A 22786-nucleotide genomic window follows, 5' to 3' on the forward strand; every position below is an offset into this window, starting at 1 on the left:
AAATTTTTATTAAATAGTTTAACAATCTCAATTGTTTAATACCTAATTATTCTTAAGTGGTAACGAGTATAAACGAGTATTGTCAAAAAAAAAAAAGTACGAGTTTATAGTAGTTTTTTTTTTTTTTTTGTCGTCAAGTTTATAGTAGTTGTTTATGTTGACCATTGGTTCTTTTTTAATTATCCCTCAATATGTGTTTGGTTTTTGTTCAAAATAATGTGTATTTTTCTTTAAAAAAATTCGAATAAAAACAACAATATACATTTATAAAAGGTTGTGTATTATCTCTTGTGCTTTGGATGTTTTTTACTTTATTTTAAATGAGTCCATCGTATGATCTGAAAGTTGAGCGTGCGTATCTTTCATGAATTTCATATCTAGAAGACTAGAAGAGTCATCTATCACATCACAAGTCATATACCCATGCTTTTGGAAATGACAGTAGTTGTAGCTCTCTCTCATATTGCAAATTATTAGTGGTGGACTAAGTTGTAACTCATAAGACCAGCTAGCGTTTGTTTGTGGTGGATAAGTTTGTGATAGTCAGGCGGCCTCTCGTGGGGGCAGCCAATCTCTTTTCGTCTCTTCGTCTTTTTCCATTCTTCTTCTCGCGTGTAGTTGTAGAAAGAAAAAAACAACAAATGCAAGCATCATCCAATTATAAAACAACAACAAAAGAGGTTTAGTTCAGTTTTCCATCTTTAAGTTAGCGTCAATAGTGATCGATCTGGAAATTTGTCTTTACTTGTGGTTATGACAATAAACTTGTAGTATATCAAACTACAGATATTAAAAGGGTCGACGAGAGCGCTGTGAATAATAAGTTATGATTTGGCAACATTTTTGGCAAGATCATGTGGAGAGCACTAAAAGGCCTTCAACGGGAACCCTTCTTCAATACCTCTCTCCATTATCGCTTTCTGTTCCAACAACAAAATATCATCGCATTTTTGAGTGATTTCTTCCATCTTTGATTCACTCAAAAGAAAGTTGAACAAAACTGGACTAAACCTATGCTTTTAACTAAGGGTAATCAACGAAACAAGCTTTACCTGGATTACTTCAGTGATCATCCCAGGTCCTTCTTTAAACTTTTTCTCCTTCCACTGAATCTCCTCAGGTTTGTTACAAGCCAATGCTTCCAATGAACCAACTGGTACTTTAATCGTTCCTACATGCTGCAAAATCCTCAGACTACCTAAATCCAAAAGAGTTCTTGGGATGTTAAAATATACAAACACCACACAACATATAAAAAAAGTGTGTTCGGCCAAAACGTGTATGCGAGAAGATACAAAACAGATTTTGGATATCAAAACATCTACTTGTAATGAAGGCTTCTTCCCAAAGCTCACGGTCAGACCACGAGGGTGCTCTCTCGCGGTATGGAATCCCCTTGCTTAAACACACTCTGTCAAGAAAAAGCATTGGTCAGACCATAAACAGAGACTACTCTAATCAACACACTCTTTATAAAATTTCTTACTCGATGACAAGGTCTCTTATAACTCCTGGAAGCACACCATCAGTTATAGGTGCGGTCTGCACTTCAAACTCGCTCAAACTCCCGCCGTAGAGATTCTCAGATGACTTCTTCACCTAGAATGAGATCCAACGGTAAATCATGCAGTGGGCAAACAAAAAAAAAAATCAAACTTCTAAAATGCACGTAGAAGGTTCTTGTTTTCACAATTGTGATACTCATTTAAACAGAGACAAATAAACATCATATAATCACATTGGTGCTTGAACAAAAATATCAAGGGGAACAAAATTTGTTAGTACCCTGCGGCAAACAACGAAGAAGTTGGTGACGCAGCCCTCAAGCAAATGATCACCATCGTTTGACAAAAGAAGTTCAGTAGTCGAAAGAGGTCTAAACTTCTCCAGAGGCTTCCTCAGCCTGCCTAAATCACAAATCACATATACGAAAGAAGAAACAACAACAAAATTCGGAGTAATCCAACACAAGCTTAAAAAAAAAACCCTGAGCTATCAAGAATCGTGTTAAAATGAGCAACAAGCACACAATACCTAACCCAGTCTGAGTATTTAGCAGCAGCAACATCTCGACCACGACCAACCAAAGCCAAACTCGCCGCGTTTTCTCCAACACCTGAAGAGTATGCACCAATATGCAACGAAACATGGAGTGAATCAAGAACCTTTCTCTCCTCATCATCACAATTGTTCCCATCATCATCTTCTAACCTATTCAATTTCTCCACATTACCAGTGACAAGAACAGTAACCGCTAATTCTTCTCCATAACTACTTCTTCCACTTTCCTTGATCACAACAGACTTCAGGGCCTCGCTCATCGAACCATTGACTAGATCGTAAATACTCGAATAGGGAACTGGTTGATGATGATGATGATTCATCCAAAACCGCGGTGATGAGGAGGAGGACCCAGAAGAACTGAACAAAAGATCGGGCTTTGAATTCAAAAGGATACGAATTGAGTTAGAGAGTCTCTTCATATGTCTCTCCCAGAACAAGAAACTAGTTCCATTGTTAATCGTTCTCGTCGTTGTATACGCACCTGTAGATATTTCTCAGTAAACCTTAACTAATCAAAAACAAAAATTTAAACTTTCACAGTCTTGATTGCGTACCCGTGTGCGATTCAAGGAAGGTAGTGACGGGGGGAGCCTCCAAAACGACACCGTTATGGTAGAGAAATCTGCAATTCGACATCTTTGCTTTGCTTCTCTCCCCTTCCTTGTGCTCTGGGGAAAGAGAAGGTTTTTAAAAGGACAACAATCTCATACCTCCTTTACATTAAAACAAATTTCTCAAAAACCCCTCAATAATAAAAATAAAAATGGGATAGGGGCACAAGAAAATTAAATCCATTTAAAAAATGGGGAAAAACTTCTAAACGACGCCGTTTAGTATATGAATTAGGGTTTAAGCTTTTTTTTTTTTTCCGATCTCTCTGATTCTCAAAGTCTTCTCTTTTCTCTGCTGACGATCCTAGTTTAGAGAACCCAAAAAAAAAAAGATGAGATCTTTATTGGTTTTTAGAAAAATCTCTTCACGGCTTCGTCTTCGTTGCTTGAGAAACAGTAAACCCTTTTGTTCACTGTCTCAGTTTCCCAAAGAATCTGAGAATCCAAGTCAAGAAGAGCAGAGACTAGTTTACGGATCCACTCTAGTTACCTCCGAAGCGAGTCTTTCTCCTGCTAAGCCTGATCTGAAGGACGATGCATCTGTAATCGGAGTTCTTCTCAATCGCAGGAACAACCCAGAATCTGCTCTTCAGTTCTACAATTGGGCTAGACCATGGCGTGGAAGCTTTGAAGAGGGTGACCTCTTCTGGCTACTCATTCATATTCTTGTTAGTTCTCCTGATACCTGCGGACGCGCAAGCGATTTTCTCATACGGTACGTTTCCACGAGCAATCCAACCCCAATGCCAAGTGTTTCGTTCAGTAGTTTGGTGGATTCCGCGAAATTATTTGGCTTTGAAGTGAATTCACGAGCTTTTAATTACTTGTTGAATGCTTATTCCAAGAAGAGGCAAACGGATGATGCGGTGGATATACTCAGTCAGATGTTAGAACTAGGTGTGATTCCATTTGTTCCATATGTGAATAGGACCTTGAGTGCTTTAGTTCAAAGGAATTCGATAGCTGAAGCTAAGGAGCTATATAGTAGAATGGCTGCCATTGGTGTTGATGGTGATAATTGCACGACGCAATTGTTAATGCGAGCTAGTTTGAGAGAAGAGAAGCCTGAGGAAGCTTTGGAGGCTTTTAGTAGAGCTATCGAGAGAGGAGCAAAACCTGATGATTTACTGTATAGTCTTGCTGTTCAGGCTTGTTGCAAGACGCTCAATTTGGCTAGGGCTAAGAGTTTATTGAGAGAGATGAAGGAGAAAAAGTTGTGTGTCCCCTCGCAGCAAACGTATACTTCTGTGATTGTGGCTTCCGTGAAGCAAGGTAACATGAAGGAGGCAGTTAGAATTAAGGATGAGATGGTGAGTGATGGGATACCGATGAATGTAGTTGCTGCAACGAGTCTGATCAAGGGGTACTGCAAGATCAATGACTTGGGTAGTGCTTTGGAATTGTTTCATCAGATGGAAAAGGAAGGCCCCTCTCCAAACATCGTTACGTTTTCGGTTCTGATAGAGTGGTGTAGTAAGAACGGAGAAATAGATAAGGCGTTTGAGTTTTACAAGAAAATGGAAGGTTTAGGTCTTACTCTTTCTGTCTTTCATGTCCACGCAATAATTAAAGGGTGTTTGAAAGGCCAGAAAGAGGAAGAGGCACTGAAACTCTTTGACGAGTCTTTTGAAACCGGTCTTGCAAATGTGTTCATATGTAACAGTATATTATCTTGGTTATGCAAGCAAGGTAAGATAGACAAAGCCACAGAGTTATTGAGGAAGATGGAAACTAGAGGTCTTGAACCAGATGTAGTTTCTTACAATAACGTGATGCTTGCCCATTGCAGAAAAAAAGACATGGACTTGGCTCGTACTGTTTTTTCGAATATGCTGGAAAAGGGTCTAAAGCCGAATAACTACACGTATTCCATTCTGATTGATGGATGTTTCAAGAATCATGATGAAGAGAACGCTTTGGAAGTCATCAATCAAATGACTTCTTCCAGTAATGAAGTCAACGGGGTCGTATGCCAAACAATTATCAATGGTTTATGCAAAGTTGGTCAGACATCCAAAGCAAGAGAAGTGTTGGCAAATATGATCGAAGAAAAACGGTTTTGTGTTAGTTGCATGAGTTACAACAGCATTATAGATGGATTAATCAAAGAGGGTGAAATGGATTCTGCGGTTGCAGCTTACAAGGAGATGTGTGGCAATGGTGTTTCTCCAGACGTCGTAACTTATACCAGCTTGATGAATGGTTTATGCAAAAATAACAGAATGGATCAAGCATTGGAAATGAGAGACGAAATGAAGAACAAAGGTGTTAAACTCGATATTACAGCTTATGGTGCTCTTATCGATGGGTTCTGCAAAAAGAGTAACATGGAAGGCGCATCTGCTCTGTTCTCTGAACTCATTGAAGAAGGACTGAGACCAAGCCAACCTGTTTACAACAGCTTGATATCTGGATATCGTAACCTGGGGAACATGGCAGCTGCGCTTGATCTGTACAAGAAAATGTTGAAAGACGGTCTACGATGTGATCTTGGTACATATACAACACTGATTGATGGATTGTTGAAAGAAAGAGATTTGATCCTCGCCTCTGATTTGTACACAGAAATGCAGGCGGTGGGTATTGTCCCTGATGAAATCATGTACACAGTCATTGTAAACGGTCTTAGCAAGAAGGGACAGTTTGTGAAAGTGGTTAAGATGTTTGAGGAGATGAAGAAGAATAATGTGACTCCAAATGTTCTTATCTACAACACGGTGATTGCAGGACATTACAGAGAAGGAAATCTCGATGAGGCTTTTAAACTTCACGATGAGATGCTTGACAAGGGTATTCTACCCGATGGTGCTACATTTGATATTCTAGTTAGTGGGAAAGTCGGAAAATTTCAACCTACGCGTGCAGCAAGTTTGTAGTCTGGCGAAACCTTGCCACGTTATTGACCGATGAGTTAGAGTTAGCTTTGGCTTTCCGTGAGACCCGTTAAATCTGACTACTTAAGGTGTGCACTATTTCAATCTGCACGGTTTTAGTATGGATGTTATTCATGAAAGAGGGAGACTTTTAAACACTTAATGTAAAGAAACTAAAGAAGAGCCTTCTGTTTTAGTCAATTTTATAAAACATTGACGTATTTTAAACCAGAAGAAGTGACACTGTGTTCTTTCTTATACTGAGCTTCTTTATCTCGTCATGTAAACGAGGTTGCAGTTTTTTTTTAAGGTCTTCTGAAGCATCTAATAAGTTGGCGAGTGATGAAACCAGTGCACTGAGTAAGGCTGCTCGATGTGAACTGGAACAGGAAAACGCGTAGCCTTCTTCCAGATTCAAAACCCAGAAAGGATAGACCTGAAACTGACACAAGTATAGGAGGAGATGAGTGAGAATATAGACAATGCTAAGCCTGCGAGGTTATAGTATTAAAACCGTTTAAGTTACAAGATTCGGATAGTCTTTCTATTTGTTTGTCTCTTGCCTGCTTCTGAGATCAGCTTTGCTCATAAAAGATGGTTTTGGGGTTTTCAATTTATAGCTTGGTGACTTAGTATCAGATTTAATTAATATCAAAAGCTTGATTGTACGTGTATTGCGAACTAAATTATAATACGAAATAGTCACGATATTTTTTTGAATAAAGTTCATCTTGTCAAGAAAAACAACATCACTAGAAATATCTTTTTCATATTTTGTCTATGTGCAAATGCTTCTTGATGATAACAACCAAGTTTGGTATATAATTTCACATGAAGTTAGAGAACAAACACTTCCAATATTTCTCACTCATGAAGGAAAGAATCAAATTTATGGTCGATATACAATAATGAGATAGAGAAAAATATATATATTATAGTTAAAAGAGTGTAGTAGATGGATCGATCCTATGGATCAAAACAAGTGGACATGGAGGAAGAGGAAGTGGTGATGCTGATAAAAGGGAATCCTGATGATGCTGCAACTGTCTTCAAAGGTTTCATGGTCGCCGTCGTCATGGGTAAATATATCGATGGTTGCTTACCGAACAAACCCATCGTGGACCAATTGATACCTTTGTAGTTATCGCCCGTTGTCAACTTCATATTTTCAGATGACGACGAAATTCCAAGACTTAGTTCAAGATCATTGTGAGCATTCCCTAAAAAAGAAAAAAAAAAACAACTTGATAACTAACTAGTAGCGTAAAGAGAGGATGCTAAAATTTTGATGAAAAAGGTTAGCTAGCTAGCTACGGTTTTTTTTGCTTTATCAAATCAAAAATAAATGTGAAATTTATGGTAGTGAATATTGGTAATGTTCACTTAAATTTATTAACCAGTCGTATAATAAACATATATATATACATTGTTACCAACATTTATCAATTACCTTTAATATGGGCACCAAACTTCATGGCTCCTTCTCCCTTTCCCAACTCATTGTATTTTATTGCTGCTGCATCCCATCCTCTGTGATTTGTTTACACACGTATAACAATTTCCAAGTTACTCATAACATTACACTAACTCTTGTTTCATTTTTTAGGTAAATAATGGTGTTTATCTGTGAAAAAGAAACCAAACTCTTAAAACGGACTATATAAGAACTTTCAAGTTTGCACATAAGAAGGTTAAACAAAAATCGAAACAAAAGTAACTTTGGCTTGGTATTAGTTTGAGGGGGATAATTAAAAGTTTTTGAAAATTACCAAGGAATTCGAAAAATGAATTTGGGTAGAAAAAATGTGTTCCTTCTCGAGGTTTTTTATTTTATTTTAGTTTGGAGTCATTGTATGTGGACTATTTATTTTTTTCTGTATAATTATTGTATTTTAAGTAATTTTAATTAAGAATCATATTTAAACCAAACAAATATTAATGTGGTCATATGTGATTGAATTGAATAAAAAAATATTATTTCTTTTAAATTCTCTTTCAGTATATATAAATAAATATTCTTAGGTTTGTTGTAACTTTTCTAAGCAAGTTTGAATTTATGTAGGACAACATTAATTTTTCTCCAAAAAGTGAAAGTTAGGCTTTGAATGGTGAAGCACTAGATGAATTGATAGAATAAACATAATAAATTCAATAATGTATATAGGTGAAGTGAAATGTATTTTCCATGATGTAGATTGTAAATAGTAGAATTAGGCCATATATATCAGAAAGTATGAGTATTTCAACCATATATTTTATTCATGTACTCAGACAACTATCACTACTTTAAACTTGTTAAGGATCGATATCATTTTACATTTTACGTGTAAAATGGTACCTGTTTTGAAAGAGATGAATCTGATCATGAGTTTTGAACTGGGTGCATTTCTGAAGAGCCAAGCCTTTGTATTTGGAACTTCCTCTTCCGAAACTCGCACTCTCTCGCCTAAGTGTTTGCACAAACTCCACCTTATTTAAATTCTTCATCTGCACGTCATTTATAGATTAGTTAGTTCCATACGTATTTCGAATAAAAATACATAGAAATAACCTATCTTCATAACGTATTAATTATGGTTTAACCTTATCGATGTCATGCCTGTAATCATCCACCACGAAATTGATGTCTGCATCGAGACCACGGAATTTGATAGCAGCTCGGTCGTACGCCCTGGTATATATTATATGTTCACTTATTAATAAGTCAAATTCATATTTCTTTATTGTCTCCAACAAACTCTAATGTGTATATGTTGACAAAATTACACTAATTAAAATGACGAATAAAGTAACGAAAATAATTAAGTCTATTGTATATAGAGTTTTGTTTTACCTTGCTGCTGCGTAGGCAGTATCAAATCCGCCTGTTACAACGAAAAAAAAAAGTGAAAGGAAAACAAAAGTTAGATCATTAATCAGCAAAATGTGTTCAATCAATGAATCAAACGTGAAAGATAGAGAAGTAACAAACAAACATATGTCATGAGCTGTAATAATAGTCTATTATGTTTTGTCTTTTACAGAATAAAAAAAGATACATCTCTTTTTTTTTATTTTATTTAACGCTATTCATCTCTTAAAGAAGAAAAAAATAGATAGTTAACAAAAAAGGAAAAAAAAAAAACTTTTTTAGCGGTACTTGTTAACAGACTTTGTCAGACCAAATCTACAAATCAAATGTATCACAAAAATATGATAGATTCATTATTTATGACTATAAATAGACATACACACACGTAATTAAAAAAAGGTAGTCACGACCCAATAATTTTTATAAAAAAAATCTGCTCTATACTTACCCAAATAAACTTGCTTTCCACAATCCCTACAAATTCATCAAATCCCAAAACCAAAATTAGAGATAAATATAGCAATAATAATGAAAATAAACAAAATTTAATTTTGATTGTTTACCAAATATGAGATTCCCAACGACCGGTGCGACGGTAAAAAGTGACGCCACGATATTGGGAGCTTCGAGACCTTGGTCCTCTTCTGCTCTTCTTCAACACTTTTTGTGTATTCCTTTGTAAAGAAGACAGATTCAACCAGTGACTGTCCTCGACTGAGAATTCAATACTCCGACGAGCATCAGCCACAGGAAAGAGATCTCCTGTTTCTTTAGGAGGAGGAGGAGGGGGAGTGACGTCATCGTCACGTTTGAGAATTCCAAAAGTGATGAAAGCATCTCCGGCTGCAGAATCTGTGGTGGATGAGTTGGAGGAGGAGGAGTTAGATTCTTCTTCACCGGTGGTTGAGATCATGAATGGTACTTTACGATCTTGATTCTCGTCATAGGAAGAAAAGATTTTAAGGTTAAGATCCAACATGATCGAGTCTTAGTAGCAACAAACAGCGTCCTTCTTTTTTTTTCCGGCGAGAAGAGAGATAGAGAGGCAGAGAGAGAGAGAGAGAGAAGATAAGTGGCAAAATGTGAGAGAGAGAGAGAGAGACTTCTAAAAGAGGGAAGAAAAAAGAACGTGGGACGTGTTCATTGTGAAGGTTGCATTGGATACACTTGCCCTTTATTTGCCTTTTTCAACTTTTTTTTTTTTTTTTTTTTTTTTTTGTAAAAATCAATTGTCTATAGATTTTTAAAATTATATAATTGTACTTGTCTTGCCGATGTATCGAATAAATATTATTTTGTCCTACATATTAGTTTTCTTTTGGTTAATTAAATATGGGAGCCGTAGAGGGTTGTACGATGAATTTTACTTAACACTTTTGATGTCGTCGTAAACTGATCAACGCGTTACTACGATGTAAAAAAGCAAAAATAATCTGTTGAATCTTTATCTTCCTTTTAATGAACTCGACCTAATTTCATAATCATAATAATTTTAATAAATAATGCCATCAAATAGGTGAGAAAGTTAAAAGAGAGGAGTAAAAACATCAAGATGCGTAATTACGTATAGACAGTACTATCTTTCTAGCTTTCTACTACTGTAAAAGACCTCGTGGTGCTTGATTATACAGTGCTTTTGATTACGTTTTTTTTATCTAATTTTTACATCTTTTGATCGAGTCATCAACAAGTTCAAGAAAATTGATAACATCAGCAAGAGTTTAAGAAAACATTTATAAATGTTGTTTCTAATAATAATTAAACCAAAAGTCAAACCTTAAAGAACGTATTTTATTCTTATTGGTTGAAGAGTAGTTTCTATGCTCTTCTGAACAAAAAAATATCCAACCATTATAATTTATAGTTTAATTGCCGAAGACATTGTTAATGCATGCTCGAATGTAGTATTGTCTATATACATAAGATTATAATTTTCTTATTAATTGACAAGTGTACGTTATTAAAGACAATATAACCAAACAATATCAATGAAAATAAGATAGCTCCGTCAATTATACAGAAATAAAAAAAGTCAATATCTGAAATTTTCAACATCCTAGTAGCAATATTGAGAATTAACAAATCTTAACAATTGTACAATTTTTCATTGAATACTAACATAATTGGACAGCTATAACAAGTATTATATCGATGATACTATGTTTGTTATAGATATGTTTGGTAGTCGGTAATAGAGTTTTGACGACAACGTTTTGAGGAATCATGATGAATTATGCGGTTGTTGTTCCACCTTTTTGTTTAGTGTAGTGTTTTTTTCTTTTTTTTTTGGTGTGCTTAGGACATACTATTAGTATCAACAAATAAAGAAAATTAATCCTTGATTAGGAAACTTTTTCCTTGTTCTTTGATAATTACATAATTTTTCTTTCTTCCATAACTAAACGATCTCTATACATGATTGGACCTGAATTTGAAAAAAAAAACGTAAACTAATGATGAGGCGGAAGAGTGATCGATGGGTATACAATATGACTATTGACTAACATCAAAGAAATCATTTTCTATATAACTACATCTGAAATTGTAATTTTATTCTAACATGTTGGTGTTATAAGTGAAATACTAGTATTTGTGTTTAAGAATGTTTTATTACAAAAGAATATATGAAACACAATTCATCAACATTAGTTTCTTGCTAATCTTTTGATACAAGAAGAAAAAAAAAGTTTCTTTCTAATAATAAATTATCATTTGGCATATATGTAGCGACAGCAATTATTGAGGGTGATAGGTCCCTCGTGTGATTCCAAACGTGCCAAGATATGAAAAGTGAAAACAATCTAACGGTCAGGGATTTTGTTTTGGTATACTTAGATAGTTAGATATCTTCAACGTGTGAAATGAAATCACATGTGAATTTTGTTTCTCTGTGCGTCGTCATTTAACGAATCAGGACAATCCTTTATCTTTTTTTTTTTTTAGTCTGTCGGCCTCTCTAAGTGTTCGTAATCTTTCGTTTAAATGGAAAAGGGTTGTCCTTGGGGGAAAAAAAAAAGCTAAATCTTGATTGAGATTTCGTGAGAGTTGAAGATTTAGCTTATATGGTTGATCTACAAGAAGGAGAACTCGCTTACATTTCATCTTATTATATCTTCTCCAACTGTTTGTGGATCTCTTTTCGTGTATGAGCTTCTTCTCTACCGTGTCATTATAAGTTTATATCAACATGTCGTATTTAGAAACATTATGTATTCTCTTATTTCTTTGTATGAACATATAATTTAATCTCTCCGATTCAAATTTTACTAAAATGGTTTTATTATTAGAGATATATATTTTTACCACTACAGTACTAATAATTAATAAACAATAACTGTTTTCAGAAAGGCTTAAGAAACACTAAATTTAATAAAGAGTTGCTACTTTCTTATTGTAATTTTTTTTTTTTTTTTGGTTAAATCCTATTAAAGTTATACAGGAAAACGTATTTTAAAATGGACGGTAAGATATTTTAACTATCCTCCTCACGATTTTTTTTTTTTTTGTTTCTCTCTTCGTAATGGAATGGATCTTCAATTCCAAATAATTGGAGGAACAGCAAGATAATCTAGACCACAACATAAACTATACAATAATAATTAAAAAATGATAGATGTGTAATGGTCAATGAATAAAAGAATAAGAGAGAGAGGGTGTGTGATGTTTACACGTTTAGGGCCCAAACCAATGAAGGTCCAATATGCCAACTACTATTTCTTTATGTATTGAGAGCAGTAGAGTAGTAAGAGAGAGAGAGAAACCTTAATGGAGACAGAAGGACGACAGTGGCGTTACGTCAATTGTCATATTATTCAACCACTCTCACTAATCAAACTCCAAATCTTTACAATATGATAGACTTGATGATAAGTCTGGTTCTCAAATCCCAGCCGTCAGTTTATCTAAAAACTTTAGATTTTAAGGAATCTGGCCTTTCCTTATTTGGTAAGACTAAAAATATCTCTCTCTATTCTTTAGATTACACATCTATCATTTTTTAATTATTATTGTATAGTTTATGTTGTGGTCTAGATTATCTTCCTTATTGGCCAATAGGTAAAAAAAAAATCTAACTTTTTTTTTCTTACATTATTTATAACTTGCAGTGCACAATAACGTTATGACATTAATCATTTATATAGTTCACTGTTATAATTTATTTTGAAGTCATCTACACTTCAAAGTTTTATACTCAAAAGCCTAGATTTGATTGGACTGCTCTAACTTCTTTTAATGATTGTATCAGCTATGTCATCGTTAACCAACCATTGATTTTTAACTGCTTTGAAAATTTAACAAGAATATATTACTACTGATGGGGTTAATCCCTTTGTTAACCTTGTGCTTGTGCACTTGTGTTTATAATTTCTTCAGCTAAACAACGCATTTCTAGTTTATAGGGGTTTATTGCTTACAAACTCGATCGGACACAGAATTTGGACTAAATTTTTCGTTGAAGTCTTCTTATACTAAAGCTAAGCTTCTGACTTTTGAAAAACGAATTAGGATGTCTGCAGTCTTTGTAGAATTATATATAGGGTAATGAAACTATTAACATCTCTATAGAATCAAGAACTTAAGAAAAACATAAATTTAAAAGAACTCTTTTTATTATCTTAGTAAAACTTGCTCAAACCACTAAGCTCTCTCTCTCACAGAAATTCTCTTATCTCTCTCAAGCTTACAAATCTCTCTCTATTGAAAACCAAGAACACAAGACTTCTATTAATAAGCTTTTAGAATCCTATTATTCCTTTTCCTAGAAAAGTTTTATTTCCTAAACTCTCTCACAAGGATATGTTAAGATCTCAAATTTAACATATCCTAGTTCTAATTGCCTTTTAAGTTTGCTTGGTTATCAAGCTTAACTCAACAATCTCTCCTTTAAGCTTGATGTCACTCCCCTTCACTTCTTGAACTCCAATGAGATCTCTCATCTCCTTGAATTTGATTCTCCTTAGCCCTTTAGTTAGAATATCCGCCTTTTGTAAACTCCCGGGAACATGCTCCACATCTATATGTTCATTTTCAACACACTTTCGTATAAAATGAAACCTCCTGTGAATGTGCTTACTCTTCCCATGAAATATTGGGTTCCTTGTGAGAGCTAAAGCTGATCTGTTATCAATCCGCAATACTGGCTTTTGACTCTCTTCTCCGATGACTTCGCTTAATAGATCTTGCAACCATATTGCCTGTTTCGCAGCCTCCGTAGCTGCCATAAACTCAGTTTCGCAAGATGACAGAGCAGTGATCTCTTGCTTCTGAGAGCACCATGTTATGAGACACTCATTGAAATAAAACACATGCCCTGAAGTACTCTTACCATCATCAGCATCGACGTTATGGCTGCTATCGCTATAACCGATCAAACCACTAGAATTTCCTCGCATGAATTTTAGTCCAAACGTTATCGTTCCTTTTAGATACCTCAAGACTTGCTTAAGAGCTACTGCATGTGACTATTTTGGCTCTCGCATGTATCTACTTAGAACACCAACACTATAAGACAAATCAGGACGCGTGTGTAGGAGGTATCTCAGACAACCAATATTTCTTCTGTATTGCTTCTCGTCAACTGATTTCTCACCTTGTGCTTTACACAATTTCAGACCTTGATCCATCGGTATGTGAACCAGATTGCACTCTTTCATACCAGTCTCCTCTAGGATTTTAAGTGCATATCTTTCTTGCCTTAGAGTGATTCCTTCCCTGCTCTGTTCGACCTCTATTCCTAGATAGTAAGACAGTAGACCGAGCTCACTCATTTCAAACTTTGTTGACATTCCTCGTTTGAACTCTAAGATTAGATCAAGACTAGAACCGGTCACTAGAAGGTCATCCACATAGACTGCTACAACAAGTAGTTGCTTCTTCTCTCGCTTCCTGTAAATAGAGGGTTCTTTGGAGCATTTAACGAAACCCAATTCCTTCAAGATCTGATTCAACTTGTTGTTCCAAGCTCGTGGCGCCTGCTTTAAACCGTACAAAGCTTTATGCAACTTGTCAACTTTGTTTTCACTTCCACTTACAACAAATCCTTCCGATTGGCTAACATAGACGTCTTCCCTTAGTTCACCATGAAGAAACGCTGTTTTAATATCAAGATGATGTATCTCCCATCCCTTAGAAGCTGCTAAAGCAATTATGAAACGTATGGTTTCAATACGAGCTACTGGGGAAAACACTTCATCATAGTCTATCCCTTGTCTTTGAACATAGCCTTTCGCGACCAACCTAGATTTGTATTTGTTCACACTGCCATTAGAGTTGCGTTTAATCTTAAAGACCCACTTTAGACCTATTGCTTTCGAACCATGTGGGAGATCAACTAACGACCATGTGTTATTCTTCTCGATTGAGATTAATTCTTCTCCACAAGCGTCCCTCCAAACTGTTAGCTCCATAGCCTCTTCATAGCTCCAAGGTTCTTCGTCTAAAGTCAACAGTAGTTGTTCTCCTTGTAAATCCGCAAGGAGAACATAATCTTCCAAGTAACTTGGTAGCTTACTTTCTCTAGCCGATCTTCTAAGAGCTGCTGATTGATGCTCTGTCTCATCATCATCGGAAATCTCAAAGATTTCTGGCATCTCTTTCTCTTCTTCCTCGTTGTTCTCATTACCTCTCTCATCATTTGTTATTGAGGTTTGAACAATCTCTGGTTCCCTAATACCATTGTTCCCTGTTTCTCCGAACGTGAGTGTGAACCCACCAGGTTCACTAGTATCACCTTCGATACTGTTCCACTTCTAGCTCCTATTCTCATCGATGATCACATCCCTACTAACCGTTACTCTTCTTGTTGTAGGATCAAGAAGTCGATATGCCTTTGATCCCGGCTCTGTTCCGAGGTACACTAACATCTTTGATCTATCATCCAATTTCTTGAGATGCGGCGTCTCTACTCTTGTGTAACCAATACACCCGAACACCTTAAGATGATTGATATTCAGTTTCTTTCCCTTTAGCGCCTCATAGGGTGTTTGTTTGTTCAAAGCTCTAGTTGCAACCCTATTTATCAAATATGTTGCATGCCTCACTGCTTCTCCCCAAAAGAAATTTAAAACACTCATGTGCTTAAGAATGCTCCTCGTCATCTCCATTAGTGTTCTATTTCTTCTCTCCACAACTCCATTCTGTTGAGGTGAGTATGGAGCTGTTAGATGTCTCTGAATTTTGTTCTTATCACAAAAATCTTTGAACTCAAGCGAAGTAAATTCTCCTCCCCTGTCTGTTCGGAATTTTTTGATCAGCAGTCCTGTCTCTTGTTCAATTGTTGCTTTGAATACCTTTAATATATCGAAAGCCTCACTTTTCTCTCTTAGAAGAAGTGACCACATAAACCGTGAATGATCGTCTATCAGAACAAAGATATACTTCTTCTGGGAGGCTGTAGAGGGTGTGATAGGACGACAGAGATCCCCATGTATAAGTTCCAAAGGTTGTGATGCTCGGAATGATGTAGCTTGGGGAAAACCAGATTTTGGTTGTTTCGCACGCAAACAGGATCCACAAGTCTCCTTTGCAACTTCTATCTTCGGTATACTTGTAACCACTTCTTCCTTGACCATCATCTTCATTGTCTCTCGGTTGATGTGTCCTAGTCTCTCGTGTCATAGTTCATCATCAGTTGAAACAGAGGTATGAAGACACTTCATGTTCTCAACCTCCATGAGAACCTTGTAGAGCCGGTTTCGCGATCTTGTGGCACTAACAAGTAATTTCCCTTTGTTATCATGGAGAGTTAAGATCTTGTCTCGCATTCAGACTTCACATCCAGACTCAGTTGCCTGTCCAAGACTAATGATATTACTTTTCAGCTTTGGTATATAATAAAAATCGGCCAAGACCTTGTGATCGCCACTCTTACTGATAAATAATATAGAACCTTTTCCCAGAATATCAACTCTTGAGTCCTCGCTGAATCGGACCTTCCCTGTTATCGTTTCATCCAACTTGTTAAAGAACATTCTATTGCCAGTCATGTGATTACTCGCCCCATTATCGAGGTACCAAATGTTGCCAACATCAGTTTGATACTCGTACTTCTTTGGTCTCACTTTCTCCTCATTGAGATAACAACTTCGTGCATCATCAGCTCCTCAGCTTCTTGTGTTGAATCACCATCATTCTCATGAATTTCTTGCAGTTTTAGCAACCTATTAGGGCAATCATAAGCCATGTGCCCCAACTTATCACATCTAAAACAAACAATTCTTGACTTATCTTGAGGCCATCGGTAATTCTGTCTCCCACGCCCTCGTCCTCTTCCTCTACCAGCAGTGCGACCTCCTCGTCCTCTGTTATTGCTTGCAGGCTCATGTACTAATTGAGAATCATTATTCGCATACATGAGTTTCCCTTGATCCTTGAAGTAATTCTCTTCTTCATTAATCCTCTCTTCATAGGCTTTCAATCTACCAACTATGTCTTCAAAGCTTGTTTTGTTGAGGTCAAGCACCTGTTCGAGAGAGGCGATGATATGAATGTACTTGCGTCGAGGAAGACTGTTAAGAAACTTCTTAACCAGCTTTGAATCATCAACAGAGACTCCTAAAGCAGATGACTTAGACGCAAGCTCTGTTAGCTTCCCCGAAAAATCATCAATTGTATCAGTTTCTTTCATCCTCATTCTCTCGAAGCTTGAAAGCAAGGTTTGAAGTCTTGCCTCTTTGACTCTCTCAGCTCCCATATACTTTGTTTTGATTGAAGCCCAAATCTCTTTTGCAGTCTTAAGGCGACCGACCTGCAAAACTAGGTTTTCTGGAATGGATTGAAACAAGAGTACTCTTGCTAGGTCGTTCTTCTCTTCATCTGTTGATACATGTTCTATCGTTTCCCAGACCTTGTGAACCTTGAGCATGGCTTCCATTCACATTACCCATACGATGTAATTTGTCATGGTGAGGACGGGGCATTGAATGGACGAAAGTCCTCCCTCCTTCACGTTGGTTACAGCTGTCGTCATAGGTACGATTTCTGACATGATCTCACAACCCTTAATTCTATTGTTTAAGCTCTGATACCAAATATAGAATCAAGAACTTAAGAAAAACAGAAATTTAAAAGAACTCCTTTTATTATCTTAGTGAAACTTGCTCAAAACACTAAGCTCTCTCTCGCACATAAATTCTCTTATCTCTCTCAAGCTTACAAATCTCTTTCTATTGAAAACCAAGAACACAAGGCTTCTATTTATAAGCTTTTAGAATCTTATTATTCTTTTTTCTAGAAAGGTTTATTTCCTAAACTCTCTCATAAAGATATGTTGAGATCTCAAATTTAACATATCCTAGTTCTAACTGTCTTTTAAGTTTGTTTGGTTATCAAGCTTTAACATAACAATCTCTGGTAAACACATGATCGATTGTAATAGTGTTTTACAAAGTATGTGAGAGAGAGATAGAGAAGGGGTTGCTCAGACTAATAAATATGACGCTCGCTGGTTGGTCCAACAGTTCTATTGAAAAGGGCGATAGAGAAACGAGTGGAAACGCATGAAGCACGTTATAAAATCTAATAATTGAGCATTCAACCATATTCTTTGATGATTGCTTGGTTTCTTTTTTCATATTTTTTTTTTCTTCTTAAATTTCGTTGTTGTTGTTGCTGTTCTCACTTCTCAATCTTTTTTTTTTTAGAAAAGAATTTGTTGTTTTAACGTTTTCGGTTTAATGTTTGACGCACATATGATGTGTCATCGGATTATCAGAACAGTTTTGGGTGACGTGGTGACTTCCCCTCCTCGTTTCCGAAAAGGGCAAAGAAGCTAATTAAGAGCTCAGCCCTCGAGTTGTTTCTCTTGGAGTGACGATAATGCCCTCTCGAAATAAACATGTGCTCTTAACTGAGTCTTAACTGAGTCTTAACTCTTGTTCAGTCTTTTAGTGTCTTGTTCAGTTCTTGACTCTTCCTTCTTTAGGTATAGGGACAGTATGTGACTTGTGACTATGCGAGACACATAAAAATGGAAAAGAGAAAAGCAGAATAGAATTAGCCAAATTAGGTGAATAAAGAAAGAGAACTAAATTAGGCGATGCTATGGTTTATATCCCGAACAAATATTATGGTGCTATTTTTACATTTTGGTGCAATTTAGTATCAAGAAACAAACTGAATAAATTAATCGGATTAAAATACATCCACATACATACAAATACACATTTCATATACACATGTATGTACATCTACATTATACATGCGTACACAATTCATATACACATGTATCACAAATATCTGTATATTTTTGACGCAACACATTTCCGTATTGTTTTTTTTTTACTCGTAACATTTCTGGGTATTGGATTTGATTTCTAACATTTTTATTTTAATAATTGAGGAATTCAAGATCAGAATTTAAACTAATGTTTCGTTGTCGAGCATCTCTATATACTCTTCCATATAATTTTAATGTTGGTATGAAAGTTTATTTTCGTCTTTATTTCGTCGATTATTATGCTTTAGAGTCATGCCGCCATGTCAGGACAGTTTCAAAGGAGATGATATGCCCGATTGGATAATACAGTTGTCGACGAGTGTCGTCTTGATTAATATAAGAAATTCTAGTATAGATTTTGTTTTTTAAAACATACGACAGAGTTGTTCGTATTTCGTAATGTATCTTTATAGAATTCTGATATAATAATTTTGTATTATATCGATCTCTTTGATATCTATTTATATAGTTACGTTTTTGATCGTATTCCTTAGATCAAACTCTCACTCTAGATCGTATATTCGTATGTAACTAATTTATTTGTTATTGGTTAATCAACTATATATAAGCTACTTTAGAGCATGACCATTGGTCATTTTTTGTGAGTGTCAAAAGAATAAGAAAAATAAAAATAATAAAAAGTTGAGAAGAGAGATACAATGTCTCCAGCCTTTGAGAGACACTCCTAAACCCTTCTCTCGCTATATGTTAAAATCTGATTGGTTGATTTTTTAAAAACAAATTAAATATAAATTAAATAATATTATTACATTAAACTATTATTTGAAAGCTCATCTTGAGAGAATCGATGGTTATGCTCTTAGCATCTCTGTTTTCTATATTAGATAGTCAATTTGATTAACACTAAAGTTACCATACTTACATACAAACTTCAACGACAAGCTAGCAAGGTTAGGTCATTCCATCCAATATATATCATAATCTAAGAACGAGTGATTGCCTTCTCTGACCTTTGCAACGACCCAACTTGCGAGAGTGGACATTAATTAAATGCATACTTGTTCAATCGGTTTCTAAAAGGTTCAATATCATAGATGGTGGTTAGTACAGTCATGCTCAAAAACTATGAGCCTAGCAAGAAAAGTACGTAGCAGCAAATCCTCTACCATAACCCGGCGCGATTCCGGACAAAACAGTTCCAACACATTCTCTTTTTTCATATGCTTTGGCAATATTGGACCAAACTTCCCACTTTTTATTTTTATTTTTAGTCATCTCGCATTAATGCAAATGTGTTACGTTGTCAATTTGTCATCTTTGAATTTTCATTTTTTTTGTCAACTTTGAAGAAGATCTCAAAATGTGAACTTGGCATCCTATTTTAGTTCCAAAAAAACAAAAATTAAAATTTCCCACAATGATTGGGGGCAAAATTACAAAAATTTAAATGTAGGATGAGAGTGGAAACTATTGATATTTCGGGGGAACATTTGAAAAAAAAGGAAGTTACTTTTTTGTTTTTTTTGTTTTTTTTTTGTTTCAACGTCTTTCTTTCTTTCTGATCTCCGGGACGGGACTGGCCAAATCTTCAGATTTGCCGAAACCCCCAACTTTGCGAAATCCAATTTTTACATCAGAAACCCTAATTTTCTTACCCTTTTCGATTCGATTTTTGGGTGTTTGGCAACGATGGACGATTACACAAGAGAGATGATGGATCTCAAGACCTTAGTCACTCGAACCCTTGAGAAGAAAGGTGTTCTCGCTAAGATCCGGGTACTAAATTTCATTCCTTTTTCTTTCTCCTCTCTTGTTCTGTGCATTACATTATCGAGTCACATTCAAATTTCGCAGAGATTTGTGGGGAGAGACGAGTACATTACTCTCTTTTTTTTCTAGGGTTCATGCTTTCAGATCGAAATGTTCGATTTTTTTTTGTTAATTGCATATGCATCTGGAATCTTGATACTTTCATGTGAAATTCCCAATTACGTTGTACAATTAATGTATTGAAGAGTTTTTTTTTTTTTTTTTTTTTTTTCTATACTTCTGCTGCTGAGAGTTTAAGTTGCTTGTGTAGGCTGAGCTCCGTGCGAGTGTGTTTGAGGCAATTGAAGAAGAGGATAGAGTGATAGAGAACAATGAAGGGCTGCCTCCAGCTTTGTTGGGAAGCTGTAATGATCGTGCAAGACAGCTTCATGCTTCTCCTTCAGGTTTTTTTCTTTTCACAAGATTTGCTTATATCTCTCTTTTCACTTTTATCCTTTGGATCTTTTCTTGGAAAATTTTGTTTGTTTCACAAGCCTGTCATGCTTTGTTAATACTCAGTAACTATTGGCTTGTTCAAAATGTGAAGTCGTATCTTGAAAAACGAAACTTTGCTTTCTCCTATGGCTAAACACTATGAACGTTGAGGTTTTGTGCAGTTAAGTAGGCCATCTTGATTTTTTTTTAACCTGTTGAAATGCAGGCAGGTTACTATCTGCGTTGATTTGTGAATACTTGGACTGGGCACAACTAAATCATACGCTCAAAGTTTATCAACCAGAAAGCAATTTGGTAATAAATATAATCCCTTCTTTGATTTTTTATATATTTCATTTAGTTAAGAAGATTGTGGATGTATTTTTCTCATTTATCTGGTGATTTGCCTTCTGCCTGAAAACCTATGCAAAGCCAAAAGATTCGTGGAAGTCTGAGTTATGCGACTTTAGTAGCAGCAATGGTTTTGAGCTCAACAGAAATGGAGATAGTGGACCGCTCCTTTTAGATGTTCTTGAAGGATTCTTGAAGTTCGAGGTATGTCTTTCTTTTCTTCCCCTGCGAATATGTCTGCAGCCAAGTGGAAAACTGAATTTTACTGTCTATAACTTTTTCTCTTGGTTTACAAGGTTTACTACCATACTTCAAACAAATTGTCCACTTGTATGTAGTATGTGATTACTGGGTTGTAGTGTTTTCTGTTCCTGTTCTATAAGTGTAGATGAACAATACTAGTTGGTTAACCTGAAGCTTAATAAACTCCAACGTACATAAAATCATGGTACTTTGTACTCGCTACCTCACACTTTTCCAAGAAAATAATGTGTCATAGTCGAGATAAGAATTCTTCAGAGATTTGAGAAGCAAGTTTAGCAAATTGCAAGCCTCGAGTTCTCTTCACATCCAAGGATTAATGTTTCCATCCTCTTACAGTAAAACCATTATTATCAGTCTTTTGCTATATTCTCGTCAGGTTTAGTGATCAACATTTTCTGTAATGATTTTTTTCCAGAGCATGACGCAGGGCACGGGTGGTAGTTCAAGGAGAGAGTCAGAAACAGAGTCTTCATCAAGCCTTGAGTCTAGAAATCCTCCTCGCAGATCATCTGCTTCTGATAACTTACCTCCTCAACGAAGGTACACCTAACTCCAACACCATGCTTTCCCAAACCAAAGTTTTTTATTTTTTTTACCTTTCAATGTTGCATACGAGTCTGACATGATCGATTTACTTATAATAATGGCAGGCCGGTTGCTTCATCTCAAGCATCAGGTTAGTCATCATTTCCTTATTTTCTTGAACTATTGGTTTAAGTGTGTATGTTTCATGATTTTTTGATAACAAATAAATTCAATATGATGTTTCAGATAGAAGAGCCGGGTTGTCTACTTCCGGGTACAGAAAAGACGAATTCAATTGGAGACACGGTAATCAAGATGCGCATGAAGAGGTAACGAGAGCTTCGGCGGCGCTAGAAAATCTTCAGCTCGATAGGAAAACTCGGAACTTAACATCGTCTTGGAGGTAAGCTTTCAAGACTCTTTAACATGAATTGAATAGCAGACTGAAATGAGAAACAAGTTGTGGGGTGAATCTGATCCATGGGGCTTGCTTGTGTTGTAGGAATGTGAGGGATGGAACAAATGAAGGAGAAGGGAGGGATTGATTTTAGGGTATTTGGACAAAAAAAAAAATCAGCTGCTGGATTAGATAATGGTGTGTGTACGTGATATATGTATGTTGTCGTTATTTGCAACTGCGTTTTCATTAGCTTCTTTATGTTTTCGCTGAACATCTGTCTCCATAAGAACTTTGGTTGTCCCTAAGAAAGAATGAAACAATTAGTAGTAATGTTTTCTTCTGGAGTTGTCTTTGGGAAGATAAAGAGTTCACAAAGAAAGCACAATGTGGTTGCATAATCACTTCACTTCCTTCTTATCTGTGTTT

The 22786-nt window shown here is 35.9% G+C and overlaps 5 protein-coding genes across 10 annotated transcripts; 2 read left to right on the plus strand and 3 right to left on the minus strand.

The window, feature by feature from the left end:
* Positions 1–681: 681 nt before the first annotated feature.
* Positions 682–2830, minus strand: LOC104781368 (uncharacterized). 6 transcript variants are annotated; one of them, XM_087510616.1, is made up of 8 exons: positions 2619–2794; positions 2234–2545; positions 2035–2116; positions 1786–1903; positions 1487–1599; positions 1326–1411; positions 1053–1198; positions 682–920 (listed from the first exon to the last, which is right to left on the minus strand). In XM_087510616.1, the coding sequence occupies exons 1-8, from the start codon at positions 2698–2700 to the stop codon at positions 867–869; spliced, it is 993 nt and encodes a 330-aa protein (XP_087366742.1). In that variant the 5' UTR covers positions 2701–2794; the 3' UTR covers positions 682–866. The 6 variants fall into 6 exon arrangements, 4 of the variants coding, with proteins under 4 accessions (XP_087366742.1, XP_087366741.1, XP_087366744.1 ...); XR_015597061.1 differs by having other exon boundaries at positions 1053–1194; positions 1786–1907; positions 2035–2545; positions 2619–2796; XR_015597060.1 differs by having other exon boundaries at positions 1053–1194; positions 2035–2545; positions 2619–2795.
* A 65-nt stretch (positions 2831–2895) lies between these two features.
* LOC104781369 (pentatricopeptide repeat-containing protein At3g54980, mitochondrial) lies at positions 2896–5779 on the plus strand. The gene has a single exon (XM_010506028.2). It carries the CDS (start codon positions 3008–3010, stop codon positions 5549–5551), a length of 2544 nt encoding a protein of 847 aa, XP_010504330.2. The 5' UTR covers positions 2896–3007; the 3' UTR covers positions 5552–5779.
* A 606-nt stretch (positions 5780–6385) lies between these two features.
* LOC104781370 (AP2-like ethylene-responsive transcription factor SMZ) lies at positions 6386–9558 on the minus strand. Its single transcript, XM_010506029.3, has 7 exons — positions 8963–9558; positions 8848–8873; positions 8382–8412; positions 8132–8219; positions 7887–8035; positions 6999–7078; positions 6386–6768 (listed from the first exon to the last, which is right to left on the minus strand). Exons 1-7 carry the CDS (start codon positions 9376–9378, stop codon positions 6515–6517), a joined length of 1044 nt encoding a protein of 347 aa, XP_010504331.2. The 5' UTR covers positions 9379–9558; the 3' UTR covers positions 6386–6514.
* Positions 9559–16455: 6897 nt separating this feature from the next.
* Positions 16456–17271, minus strand: LOC147946128 (uncharacterized). The gene has a single exon (XM_087509503.1). It carries the CDS (start codon positions 17269–17271, stop codon positions 16456–16458), a length of 816 nt encoding a protein of 271 aa, XP_087365629.1.
* Positions 17272–19886: 2615 nt separating this feature from the next.
* Positions 19887–22690, plus strand: LOC104781371 (protein TONNEAU 1a). Its single transcript, XM_010506031.2, has 8 exons — positions 19887–20352; positions 20657–20789; positions 21047–21135; positions 21253–21375; positions 21851–21975; positions 22086–22111; positions 22207–22363; positions 22463–22690. The coding sequence occupies exons 1-8, from the start codon at positions 20266–20268 to the stop codon at positions 22503–22505; spliced, it is 783 nt and encodes a 260-aa protein (XP_010504333.1). The 5' UTR covers positions 19887–20265; the 3' UTR covers positions 22506–22690.
* The last annotated feature ends 96 nt before the right edge of the window (positions 22691–22786 follow it).

The sequence above is a fragment of the Camelina sativa genome, chromosome 4 (assembly GCF_030686135.1).
Source record: "Camelina sativa cultivar CO46 ecotype springtype chromosome 4, ASM3068613v1".
Lineage (NCBI taxonomy): Eukaryota > Viridiplantae > Streptophyta > Magnoliopsida > Brassicales > Brassicaceae > Camelina > Camelina sativa.

Coding starts and splice junctions, on each gene's coding strand:
- LOC104781369 (XM_010506028.2), top strand. CDS start 3,008: ATGAGATCTTTATTGGTTTTTAGAAAAATCTCTTCACGGCTTCGTCTT.
- LOC147946128 (XM_087509503.1), bottom strand. CDS start 17,271: ATGGAAGCCATGCTCAAGGTTCACAAGGTCTGGGAAACGATAGAACAT.
- LOC104781368 (XM_087510615.1), bottom strand. CDS start 2,700: ATGTCGAATTGCAGATTTCTCTACCATAACGGTGTCGTTTTGGAGGCT. Junction 1,412..1,486: donor ATAAGAGACCTTGTCATCGA/GTAAGAAATTTT, acceptor TTTTCTTGACAG/AGTGTGTTTAAGCAAGGGGA. Junction 921..1,052: donor TGATCACTGAAGTAATCCAG/GTAAAGCTTGTT, acceptor TTGTTGGAACAG/AAAGCGATAATGGAGAGAGG.
- LOC104781370 (XM_010506029.3), bottom strand. CDS start 9,378: ATGTTGGATCTTAACCTTAAAATCTTTTCTTCCTATGACGAGAATCAA. Junction 8,220..8,381: donor ACTGCCTACGCAGCAGCAAG/GTAAAACAAAAC, acceptor AATATATACCAG/GGCGTACGACCGAGCTGCTA. Junction 7,079..7,886: donor ATTCATCTCTTTCAAAACAG/GTACCATTTTAC, acceptor AACAAATCACAG/AGGATGGGATGCAGCAGCAA.
- LOC104781371 (XM_010506031.2), top strand. CDS start 20,266: ATGGACGATTACACAAGAGAGATGATGGATCTCAAGACCTTAGTCACT. Junction 20,790..21,046: donor GCTTCATGCTTCTCCTTCAG/GTTTTTTTCTTT, acceptor GTTGAAATGCAG/GCAGGTTACTATCTGCGTTG. Junction 21,136..21,252: donor ATCAACCAGAAAGCAATTTG/GTAATAAATATA, acceptor ACCTATGCAAAG/CCAAAAGATTCGTGGAAGTC.